The sequence below is a fragment of the Austrofundulus limnaeus genome, unplaced genomic scaffold (genome assembly GCF_001266775.1).
Source record: "Austrofundulus limnaeus strain Quisiro unplaced genomic scaffold, Austrofundulus_limnaeus-1.0 Scaffold622, whole genome shotgun sequence".
Taxonomy (NCBI): Eukaryota; Metazoa; Chordata; class Actinopteri; order Cyprinodontiformes; family Rivulidae; genus Austrofundulus; species Austrofundulus limnaeus.
The window spans coordinates 55,933-68,641 of record NW_013953024.1 but is presented as its reverse complement, the minus strand read 5'-3'; the positions used below and the strand labels follow the sequence as shown (position 1 = coordinate 68,641).

General features: G+C 41.8%; 2 protein-coding genes across 3 annotated transcripts in view; both read left to right on the top strand.

Moving 5' to 3' along the window:
• Nucleotides 1-8,370: 8,370 nt before the first annotated feature.
• LOC106531354 (actin, alpha cardiac muscle 1) lies at nt 8,371-10,856 on the top strand. Of its 2 annotated transcripts, XM_014027199.1 has the most exons (7): nt 8,371-8,459; nt 8,739-8,877; nt 9,076-9,400; nt 9,481-9,642; nt 9,813-10,004; nt 10,318-10,499; nt 10,574-10,717. In XM_014027199.1, exons 2-7 carry the CDS (start codon nt 8,749-8,751, stop codon nt 10,715-10,717), a joined length of 1,134 nt encoding a protein of 377 aa, XP_013882653.1. In that variant the 5' UTR covers nt 8,371-8,459; nt 8,739-8,748. The 2 variants fall into 2 exon arrangements, with proteins under 2 accessions (XP_013882653.1, XP_013882652.1); XM_014027198.1 differs by lacking the exon at nt 8,371-8,459 and having other exon boundaries at nt 8,749-8,877; nt 10,574-10,856.
• A 912-nt stretch (nt 10,857-11,768) lies between these two features.
• gjd2b (gap junction protein delta 2b) overlaps nt 11,769-12,709 on the top strand; it is a 2,409-nt gene continuing 1,468 nt past the window's right edge. The window contains exon 1 of the mRNA XM_014027200.1: nt 11,769-12,263. Coding sequence (XP_013882654.1) covers nt 12,193-12,263 — 71 coding nt within the window. The 5' untranslated portion in view covers nt 11,769-12,192. The remainder of the gene's footprint in view (nt 12,264-12,709) is intronic.

The window sequence follows — 12,709 nt, the reverse complement described above, 5'->3', positions numbered from 1 at the left end:
GTTAGTTTCTTCTTGTAACCACTTCCTGGATCTCTCTTCAGTATGTGGTCGTGTCACCAAGGAGTGTCATGATCTTATCTTCATAGTCCTTCTGGTTCAGAATAACTGTGCACCTTCCTTTGTCTGCTGGAAGAATGATGATGTTCTTGTCCTTGCTGAGGGTAGTGAGAGCGTCTCTCTCTTCTCTGCTGATATTAGAAGGTGGTGGTTTGGCGTTGCTGAGGCAAGCTGAAACTTTATTCCTAAGTTGCTCTGCTTCAAATCCTGGGATTTTGTTGTTTCGAATGGCTGAAACTCTCAGACTGAAGAAGTCTCTTGGAAGAGAGACGAAACGTTTCATTAAAGAAGAACCCGTCCAGAGGACGTATTCAATTTTTTTTCCCTTTTGATTTTTTACCTGGATTACTGAGATGCATCAGGACATTTACTTAATGAAAATACACAAATTATGTCAGTAAAAAAATAGATAAAATTTTACTTTGTAGACGATGTTGTTTTGGGGGCTGCAGTGGCTCGGTGGTCAGGCTTGTAGTCCTGAGGCTTCAGGTTGTAGACCAGATTTTGTGGGAAGCATGGTAAAATATTGCCAAATCTTTCATGAAAGTTTGCTCTCTGTGGCGATTCCTGCAAGGAGCAGATAAAAACAACATAGAACATAATGTAAAAATGTCACAAAATGGGTGTATGTTTCTGCAGTTTTCTCCTCCCATCTTTTCTTAAACTCGTGTTATTTCAGACAGAATAAAAACTCACCATAAATCAGCGAAGGTAGATTTTCTTTTCACCATTTGACCAGACGTCCAGCTGGCTGTTGATGCTTAGTTTGGAGCAAAAAGATTCAAAGACAGTGTTAAACAAATGTGTTTCATGAGGATGGCAGTAGAAGAGGACAAGCTGCAATCGAACACATGCTGCATGTTTTACTTGTTTCTCTGCTTCAACACACCTGATTCAGTGCCTGAATTACCTCTTCAAGTTCTACTGAAGCCTGTTAATCACTCATATATTCAAATCAGGTATGTTAGAGCAGGAAAACCTCTAAATCATGCAGGATAGTGTCCCTCAAGGACCAGGATTGGACAAAATTTTGGGGTCTGGGGACCCCTTGTTTATGACTTACCTGTAATGATCAAATACTGATCCTTTATTAGTTTAATCAACACAGCATTTTTAGATTATAATAACAATAAACAGTAGGATTAAGCTCTTTACAGGCTGGCTGTGTGACTCTTAAAAGAGCCTTTATGGTTATCAGCGGGTGTTTGTTTTTTTCTTGGCGGGCTTTTCAGTCTTCTTGGGCAGCAAAGGTGAAAAATATCCAGGGACTCCCTCTTAAACCTGGTGCTGATTTAAAAATAATTTACTGCTTTTTTAAAACCTAAATGCCAAGGCAATAATTGTTTTTTTTTTTTGTTTGCTTTAATAAGTTTTTTATTGGTGCATTGTTGCCCGTTTGCATTTATGCATTTTTTAAAACAAAACCCAAAAACAACAATTTATTGTAACAGTTTGAGAAACTCTACTCGACAGCGTTTCAGTAAGTCAACAGAGAAAACAACTTTGTGTTGACTTTAGGTTTTCAAGTTCATTTATCTTTTCCGACGCTAAAAAGTGATGAAATACATCTAAAGCAAAAAGGGAAATTAAAAAGATCCCAATTTTTAAAGCATCATCAACTTGGAGATGTAAATGTTTGTCTTTCATCATTATAAAGTTTAATTTTAGGGATTTTTGAAGGGTTTTTGTTAAGTAAACTAACTAAATTTTTACTTCTAAAACTGAGGAATTTTACTGTCTAATTAATATGGTTTTGTCTCAGTATAATTTGCAGTTTTTCACCATCTAACGTTGTTGTATTTTACGGAGTATTTCTTCAGATTTGTATGAGTTTTGTTTTCAGGTGAATTTTCTGCACATTTGATTCAGATTTCTGTGTTATTACAAATCATTCTTCCAGATGACATTTGAACCTTTCAACATCAGAAAAATTCCTGCTTTCTTCACAAGAAAACTTCACAGTGGGTTCACTTAAAAAGGTTGAAGTTCTCCTACTATTACCTAGCAGAGAACAAACTTTTCAAAGCTGCTGAAGACAGCCAGACATGAAAGAGAATAAAAGCTTAAAAGAAATCGGAGGAACCAGTTTGTACTTGTATTTACTGCAAGAAATGTGCAATAATTTACTCTGGTGGAATGCTGAGACTGGAGTAGATTTAACCTTCACAGCATCCCTAAAGCTAAAAAAGGAGGAATATCTGCTTCAATACAATATATTACTTTTATGTTTCTGCTGTAGAGGATTTAACACTTTGACTTTATCGAAGCAAAAAAACCCTGTTTAGCTCCATCTTTTCAAGCTGAGGTGTGATGATATTTTGCCTAAAAACTTGGAAAATGTCCTTTTATTTTTGACTGGCATCACATTCTTAACCAAAACCAAAAATAGCTCAGGATTTCATCCTTAGAAACCCCCTTAAATACTTCTTCAGATAATCTGACTGAGCAGCCTACCTACAAATCTGTCACTGTTGTAGCTTATTCAAATAGAACTCATGAATATTTCATCTTCAATTCGAGCTGCTTTTCACCCCTCGTTGTTGACAGTGACAGAACCTCACTCATTCTTTGATTTTTATTTTCTTGAAAGTTTGATGGCTAATGACAAAACGTGCTCTGCAATATTCATCTGAGTGCCAAACAAGACCTACTTAGGTTGCTTTCATATCTGCCCAAATCTGCTCCCAGATATCCCAAGGAACGAAGCCTGGTTTTAAATTTAACTTTGTTTCTCCTCCCGGAAGCCTTGGCTGATCCACGAGGCACCAGGACGTCGTGCCGAGCTGACGCTGCTGAACTTCGAGGCGAGACAAGCTGGTGAATTTTTCATCAGGGTCTGAGAGCGGTTGTGGAAAAAGGCTGGATCCTGTCGTGGCTGCAAGGGGACCTCAGAGGCAGGGAGAGAAAGAGGCCTCCCCATTCAATTAACCACATACTGTTCTGTACTTTCATCTCCAAAACACACATGTACACAACTACACCAGGAAAAAAACTAGAATGATTTCAAACTGCCAAATTTTCAGTCCACAAGAGGGAGAACTCTTCTTTCTAGTTTCCTGATTGGGAATATTTTGGATTTAAAATCCCCACCCCCCTTTTTTGGAGGGTTAGTTCACTTGGGTTAATTCCCTTCACATTAAAAAGCTGGAACTCCTTCGGAGGAAATTTTGTTTCATAAACCTCCACAAATTTAGTTTTGCTACTAAATACTTAAAAAGTTATCAAACAAAGTGATGATCCACAAAACTGCAACAAATTCATGGTTTAGTGTTTCTGATTGTCACATCCTGTTTAATTCTGTATCAAAGACATGCTTCAAAGGTTAAATCATTTTATGTTCTTTATTCTCATTTCTATTAATCTGGACTCCTTTTCCATCGACTCGGAGGCTGAGCCGCCCTACTCTTTTCAGCCACTTGGATCGGGGGTCTTGTTCTTTCGGTCATGAACCATGCCTCATGACCACAGGTGAGGGTTGGAACGTAGACAGACGAGTAAATCAAGATATTTGCCTTTTGACCTTAGTTCTTTCTTCACCAGAACTGACCGAAGCAACTCCCTCATTACTGAGGACGAGGCCCCAATCTGTCGACACATCTCCTGCTCCATCCTACCATCACTTCTGGACAAGACACCCAGACACCTAAACACCTCCACACCCTTCTGCAGAAACGACATCTTAATGTGGTGGAGGGACTTGAGGACCACCATGATCCTTGGGGCCTCTACCAGGCCTCCTGGTAGAGGCCTGAGAGGAGGGGTCAGACTGTGTGATTCCCAACCCTTGATGCATGGAACAACAAACAGTATGAGGAAATCTCACCAGGGCCAGGCCACCTCTCTGGAGAGGGGTGGGGTCAGGGAGGGAGCTCCTGGTGGTCAAGCCTTGGCTCCTGGGGTTCAGCTGGGTCAAGCTCAAAAGAATGACAGGAAGACACCTCTACATGGACCCACCTCCTGCGAGGAGGATCCTCAGAATCGGGTGCAATGCATGCCGGGCAGCGGGTGAAGCAGCGTCCCTGGCTGTGCAGAGTTCTGGTGGCATAGTTCCATTTATATTTATATATATATATATAGTTACTCCTGTCACACTGACAGTGACATACTCAGCCTCAGGCTTCAGCATCAGGTCACGGCTCGCCACTGAACTACAGGAAAATGAAAACCCACTTTTCTTTCATGTCTTCTCTCTTTTTTGACCTTTAAATGACCCCAACAAGCAACACAGACAAATGAGACGTCTCACAGTGAAAATGGATTCTTTCAGACTATTAGTACTGAGTGAGATTTTGATAAAGAAACTGAATGCTCCAGTCCTGTGTGAGTTCATTCTAACACACATCTGTACATGATCTACTGGGGCAGCAAATCTGAACCTCAGGGTTTCTTTTTTTTTTTTTTAAGTGTTAACTCTGTCCGTGATGCAACATTCCCACTGATAATCAATATGGATTTGTTTGCCACGTTTTCTCCTCAGCGTCTCATCTCTTCTGCTGAGTAATGAAGCTGATCTCCAGAGGGGAGAATGTTCATCCCAGTAACGACGGCTGTGTTTAGAGTCGCATCATGAGACTGTGAGAGCAGGCTGTCCCAGACTCTAATTCAGGCTCTGTGTGGTCAAAGACTTTCACACTCATATCTGCAAACACAACAGTTTACAATTACCATTGCATTTATTTTACCTTTATTTATACAGGTTGACTCACTGAGATCCAAGATTTCATTTACAACAGAGACCTGTTAACGTTTTCCTAGATGTTTGCCCTGATAGAGACAGTGACGGATGTGAGATGAAAAGGATGGCAGGAAACACGTCGACACCTTCCTCTAAATAAGTACCCAAGTTCTATTTTTCTCAGAGTAGGCAACTTATCTATATTGTTTTATTTATTTATTTTTACATGTTGACACCTTCCTAAAATAATCAAATCACTTTTTTCAAGTTTGTCAGATCACGTTTTGTGTTTCCTGACAAACTTGAAAAAAAAAAGACTTGATTATTTGTGTCAACATGTAATAAAGAAAAAATAACAGACAAGCTGTCTGAGAAAATGGTGAATGCTGACTGCTGAATTACTTGGGGTTAAAATATTTTGAAGAAGCTAAAACTAAGAAGTCAAAGCTACAAAAGCACAATGAAAAAAGAGGCAAAATGCTAAAAAGGAGTAAAAAATAGAAACTAAAAAATTAAAAGTTTCTCTAAAAGCTAAAGTAAAAAGCTCTCTAAAAGCAGCTAAATGCTTATTAAAAGCAGCAAAACAGTAGATGAAAGCTAAAAGTAACCAAAAAGAGAGCCCAGCGTGATGAAGCAGACATCAGAGAACAATATTTTTAAAGTAGCAGATCAGTGTTTTATTAGGAAAATATTTATACATAAAAATAAATATGTATTTTGTAATGTATAAAAGTTACAAATTCCAAAAGTCATAGATCTCATCTCCTGAATGAGCTGAATGTTTAGATAAATTTAAAAAAGCACAAAGTATGCAGAAAAATTGCAAAACAAACAAAATACATAAAACAAAAACTACGACAAATTCAGGTATTTTAAAATGTTCTTACTGTTATTAATAAATTTGCACTTCTTAAATCTATTTATCTGTTTTTTTTGTTCCTTCCTGCTTAAATACATAGAATAAACTCTCATCACACCCTAACAGCAAACGACACAGAACCAGTTGTTCAAGTCGCTTCCATTTATCCCACATTAATTGTTCTGTTACATAACTGTTAATGTTTTGTGTTTATATTTTCTCATGGCTTTTTATTGTATGTTTATCCAAATAAAAAAAGACTTTTGGAAAGAGAATCTACAATGTCATTTTGAAACAATTTCTATACTTTTGCCTGAAGGCAAACTCAGGTTGATCTGCCTTTACCTCTTGATCTTTTGCAGCGCTGTCCCCTCCCATACGTTGTCTTAAATGGTCAAAAACTGTTAGGAATGTTTGGATTCTGGGACAAAAGGACGCTCAAAGCAGACCGCAGCCTACAATTCATTGCGTAAGACCCAAACAGAGTCACACAGTGAAGGGTTGTGGCTCGGGGTCGGGTGACAGCAGCATATGATTCATGGCTTGCTGTGCCCTTTTGCCTCGTCCTCCTTGTGGTGGGCCCATCCTCTGCTTTTAGCTAGTTCTTTTGCAGCCTTTAGAGCTCGGTCTCCGCCAGTAAACCAGCGATGTCATTTCCCGTGTCTTATCCTTTCTGCTGCACAGGATGACAGAAAGAAGAATATGGCATGTGTCAAAACAAGACATGTTCTTTTTAAACTTATTGTTTGGAGGTTGGAAACGACAAGTAATATAAGTTTTGATTCAGCTGAAAAGGTTTCATGCAAGAAAATATATGCTGACTTTATACAGTTTGACTTGTATGTTTGTGGACAAATTCAGCGTAATGCAGTGAGGTTTCGTACATTACAGCAATAATTATAAACCATTCCTTTATGTGCGCAGATTTTAGACATGAATTTGTAAGCTTCTACATGTTGATAGTGAGCATGCTGCATGATCACATCAATATTTTCACAGCAGCACATAAAAATGGGAAAAACAAAATGTAAACCTGACTTCCCCAAAAATATACATCTCTTTGCAGATGACTTACAGCAGGTCCTGCAGCACGCTAAATATGTGCGCATGCTACTCTAGATTTGATTTCAAATTCGTTTTGAGAGGAAAGTAATATATATATATATATATTTGTCTGCAGGATAGCCCCTCCCCTCTTTGTTGAGACAAATCTGAAATGTGGGGTTAAGTGAAACAGCTGCTGACACCAGCTGGAGGAGCAAGTGGTTCCTCCTTTTGGCACAGTCAGCTTGGATAAGCCTTGTTCCTCTACAGATACAAGAATAACAACAACGGGAAAAAAAAGCAACTGATTTACTAATATTACAATGCAAGTACAAGAAGAGACGCTGAGGGGGTTTCAAAGGGCAAATGTGATCCAAGGACCCTTCTCAGGAATGTGAGTCTTAGATTTCAATAGCCTGCAGGATTGTTTTTGCCTCTGAGTGTGTTCATTTGTCTGCTGTGTTTGCAAACACCTGAAGAACCACTATTTTTTTAATGAAACATCAGAATGTAACCATCTATAATTGATTCATGTTTGAAGTCAATCCAATTCAAAATGGCCACCTTAGCTAAGCAAATTTAGTTAAAACAAAAGTCTACTACTGACTCAATGATGCAATTAAGCTACAACTTAGTCTGAAGCTGAGAATTATCTTCAACTTTTACTCTAAGGACTAATTGTTAGCAGTTTGCACAATATGTGTTTTTGAAACTTTGCCTTAAACTACTGGAATCAACTTTGTCTGTCTGTTAGCAAAATGTTTCAGGAACCACTTGATGGAGTTTAACAAAACTTCCAGAAAAGAATCTTTGGATAGACTTTTACAAGTGATTCGTTTTTAGAGTCAACCCAATTCAAGTTGGCTGCTACAGCCAACCGAACTTTGAAAATACAAAATGGTTATAAATGAGCCAAATATACAGATATTAAGCTAAAATTTGGTGTGGTAGTAGCTGAGAAGTATTCACAAAATATTTACTGAGCACTATTATTGAAAAACATCTTTACTCAAAACATTAACATTAGTTGTTGGTTAATCATGTGTGTCTGTTAGCAAAATATTTGAAGTATTGCTGGAGAGATTTCATTGAAACTTACTGAAAGTGTTCAATGAAAGGACATTTACAACTGATTAACTTTTGGAACCACTGAAATTCAAGATGATCGCTACAGCTAACCAATATTAGAAATAACAACAATGGTTATATCTCAGACAGTTTTATAGAAATTGAGCTTAAATTTGCTGTCAGCGTAGCTGACAGTGAGTCGCAACCCTGGGAGCTTTCACAGATTGCACATAAAGTAGGTTAAATTGGACCAAAATGACAACAATCTCCCTTCTTATCCTAAGATAATTCCCTTCAAAAATTGCTAGATTTCCTTTTGAAAGGGTTTTTAATTTTTTCTTTGTTAAAAGACAGGGAATATCAGACTGGTAAAATATAGAAAAATATCAAAGAAATATCAAAGTGATCGGGTCTGCTGCTGACACACAAGTTATATTTGTTTGTTTGTTTGTTCTAGCTATGTTCCAATGATTCATCAGCAGATCAGAGGAAAGCTCATCATTGTCCTCCGGTCCTCTCTGCTCTCCTCCTTATATGGGCGGCGGGCACAGATGTCCACTGGGGAGCTCCCTTCCCCCCCATTCATGCCATTCATGGAGTGCCTTTTGTCAATGGAGCAATGAGCTACCAAATATAGAGAAGGGGTTGAACAGCTTGGCCTCTGCAGACGCTCATCGGAGTATAAATCGGACCGACCGTGACACCTCGACACCCCCTGTTTACATACACAAGATCCAGCCCCCCGGAGCTGTTCTGGTGAGTATCCACACCAGGATAAGGACTGGATAAGGACAAGATTTTATCACGGGAGGAAGGAAGAAGGATTTTAACTTTTGACTAATAACCCTATGGATTACCTTATCTTATTAACCTGTGGACAGTTAGATTTTTGGGGGAAACTGGTTTAAAACTAACATCTTTCAAAGCAACATTCTAAAACTTAATCTGCCACAGAAAAAGACCTTTGAGTGTGTTTTGCTGTTAAAAGACTCATTCAAACAGAACATTTCATCAGAGGACTTACTGGTGTTGCAGATCTGACACCATGTGTGACGACGAGGAGACCACCGCCCTGGTGTGTGATAACGGCTCAGGCCTGGTGAAGGCTGGGTTCGCCGGGGATGACGCGCCCCGCGCCGTGTTTCCCTCCATCGTTGGCCGCCCGCGTCACCAGGTAAACTAAACCATCCTAAACACAACCCATGTTAAAACTTTCTACAACCTAAAATAAAAAAGGTAAATAAATAAAAGTTGCATCACTTAGAACAGGTTGAAAAGTGTCTACCTGTGCGTAATTACGCGCAAGCCTGTCCATGCGCTATGTGAGAACAGATGATTTCTTACAGCTGAGTTGTGTTATTTTTTTTTTCAGGGCGTCATGGTCGGTATGGGGCAGAAGGACTCCTACGTTGGGGACGAAGCGCAAAGCAAACGAGGCATTCTGACCCTGAAGTATCCCATCGAACACGGCATCATCACCAACTGGGACGACATGGAGAAGATCTGGCACCACTCGTTTTACAACGAGCTGCGGGTGGCCCCGGAGGAGCACCCCACCCTGCTGACAGAAGCCCCACTCAACCCAAAGGCCAACAGAGAGAAAATGACTCAGATCATGTTCGAGACTTTTAATGTCCCCGCCATGTACGTGGCCATCCAGGCCGTGCTGTCCCTGTACGCATCTGGACGCACCACAGGTAGCCACAGTCCTCAGATACTGAATAATCTGATAATATATAACATGGGATCGAGTTTTAACATTGGTGACTGGTTGTAGGCATTGTCCTGGACTCTGGTGACGGTGTGACCCACAACGTGCCCATCTATGAAGGATACGCGCTTCCTCACGCCATCATGCGTTTGGACCTGGCCGGTCGTGACCTCACAGATTACCTCATGAAGATCCTCACGGAACGTGGTTATTCTTTTGTAACAACTGGTGAGTGGAAACTTGTACAAACTTTAATTGATCATTTCTGACATTAATTCTCGCAAAAAGGATACAATAAATCCGACTAATTCTTTAAATCATTATGATCAGTTCTAATCGTTTATTCACTGAAAACCAAATCAAAATGAACACAAGATTCTCGTCTGATTTGTCTGCAGCTGAGAGAGAAATAGTGCGTGACATCAAGGAGAAGCTCTGCTACGTGGCTCTGGACTTTGAAAATGAGATGGCCACCGCCGCCTCCTCCTCCTCCTTGGAGAAGAGCTACGAGTTGCCCGACGGTCAGGTCATCACCATCGGTAACGAGCGCTTCCGGTGCCCGGAGACCCTCTTCCAACCCTCATTCATCGGTGAGTAACATCCAAACATCCTGTCAGATTTTTACACATGTTTATGATTTTTAAATATGATTTATATTACTGATTGATTTTGGTCACTCACCAGGAACAAGTTATCAACCGGTCTAATTCGTGTAACTGATGTGTGTGTGTGGGTCGATGTTTGTCTCTCTGAGCACGGCTGTTTGAGGAGCTGTTCATTTCAGCACCTGTTCTGACAGCAGACGGCGGCCTGTTCTTTGCTGCAGGGTGGTGGTGGATTGGGGGAGGGGAGGAGGGGATGGGGGGACCCAAAGACTCACCCACTCCCACCCTGTTTGCACAGGCATGGAATCTGCTGGCATCCACGAGACCACCTACAACAGCATCATGAAGTGCGACATCGACATCCGCAAAGACCTGTACGCCAACAACGTCCTCTCCGGGGGGACCACCATGTACCCGGGCATTGCTGACCGGATGCAGAAGGAGATCACCGCTTTGGCCCCCAGCACCATGAAGATTAAGGTATAGAGGCTGCGTGTCGGTGGGCAGATGAATACAAATGCGTTTTTATTTGATTCTTTTTATTTTGCTCTCAGATCATCGCTCCTCCTGAGAGGAAGTACTCGGTGTGGATCGGCGGCTCCATCCTCGCATCTCTGTCCACCTTCCAGCAGATGTGGATCAGCAAGCAGGAGTATGACGAGGCGGGACCTTCTATTGTCCACAGGAAGTGCTTCTAAGTCCAAAGCACCCCCCCCCCACACACACACACACACACACTTCATCTCCCTCAAAAGCATCACTTCATGTTTTGTCAAAAGTCTTTGTTTACGCAAGAGAAGTTTGTATAAGTTTATAAATAAACCAATGCTCAGCTTATTGTTTTGTTTTGTTTCTGCTGTCCTTCCTGTCCTCACGTGACAGATGAGTAAAGGTTATTGAAGCTTTGAATTAGTGCAGATTACAGCCAGAGAGAAAGAGGATCAGCCACCTCACGAGAAATAAACCGCGCCAAGTTTCAGCAAGTGGCAAACAGTGGTGTCCCACCAGGAAACAGGAATTAGACATAAACCAATAAAACAAAAAAAAAGTATAATTTATAATGCAAATAGAACTCAGACTTTGGGTCAATAAGGAAATAAATACATAGTCAAAGCTGCAAAAGGAATTCAGCCCGGAAAAGGACAACTTGAGCCCTATCAGTGGAAACACACAAAAAGTCGAAGTCTCAGAGTGATTTTCAGGGCGGGGTCACCAATTTTGCTGCTATTTTTAAACTTCAGCAAAAGAAGCTGGCAGTTCTATAAAGCGATTAGCAACTCGGATGGTGCTTCCACACTGTCGCTGTGTCCACAGCGTCATCCTCGCCCTGAGGCGGAAACCAGCCCTGCCATCCGGGCCAACAGCCTGTGTCAGGAGGTGGGGACACCTTTGGGCACGGGGGGGGGGCTTCATTTGGCCCACAGCCCCACCTCCATCCTTCTGTGTGTGGAGCAAGTATATATAAAAAAAGCTTTAAGAATGTGCAAATCATAAATCACATGAACACAGAGCAGACCTTAAATCTGATCCAAAATAAAAGCTCTACTCAGGCTTTATTCAACAACACAATGAGGGTTTGAGGTTAGATGTCCCTTTTGGAGACGAGCTGAGACGCTCTGGACAAAACACCAAAAACTCTGGCACTCCTGGCGGTGCTCCTGTCTGTGCATTCGTGACGCACCGGAGGGGAGGGTGTGTGTGTGTGTGGGGGGGGGGGGGCGCACTACTTAAAGGCGGATTAAACGCTGGCAAGACACTAAATCCAACCTGCCTCCATCCAGACGCGCGGCCGCAGCCAATCAACCTGATGTGAAGATCGAAAATAGGAGGGCTTACAGTAATCAGTCCTCAGCGTCTCATGAGCAGGAACAGCGTGGCACCGTGGAGGGAGCGCGCGGCACACGCAGCAGGACGCTCACTGGCGCTGCGCTCTGAGCACACAACCAACCAGATAGCGCGGAGAGGGACACGCTGGGGGGGACGGGGACGGTAGAAGCATCCTGTCACGGATGCGTTTTTTAGCCCATTCCGGACGCGCTGGAACCTAAGAACAGCAGAGAGAAGCCGGACGGGAAATAAGACGGATTTTCTTTTTTCCCATTTATTTATTTTTTTTGGAGGGGGGATTTGCCCAGAGTGCCGTTGAACCCTCGTCTCCTCCGGATGCTCAGAAATGGGGGAATGGACTATACTAGAGAGGCTCCTGGAGGCTGCTGTCCAGCAGCACTCTACCATGATAGGAAGGTAAGATGGTCAAAAAAAAATCTAAGAAGAAACCCAGCAGCCTCCAGGATCGTCTTTAGCATGGCACCCCAGTCCCCCGTTTCTGTGTTGTGGCTCCAGGATCGTCTGTAGCGTGCTGTCCAGTCCAGTCCTCCGTGTCTGTGTTGTGGATCTTTTTTCTTGTCTTTCCTCCGTTCTTTTTTTCTGGTCCTCCTAAACGAGACAGCTCAGACCAGACAGCTGTCCTTTAGGAACCTGGGATGGTGCTGCAAAGTCAAACAGGCTAAAAAAACACCAACTCATTTCATGTGTTCATTCATTCATTTAGTCATTTTGATGTGGATTGGTGAGTTCCAGGGGAAGGAACACACATGATCACACAGGTAGAATCAAAGCAACACAGAATGCTCACGTGTCATAATCATTAAATCACACACACACACACACACACACACACACACACACAC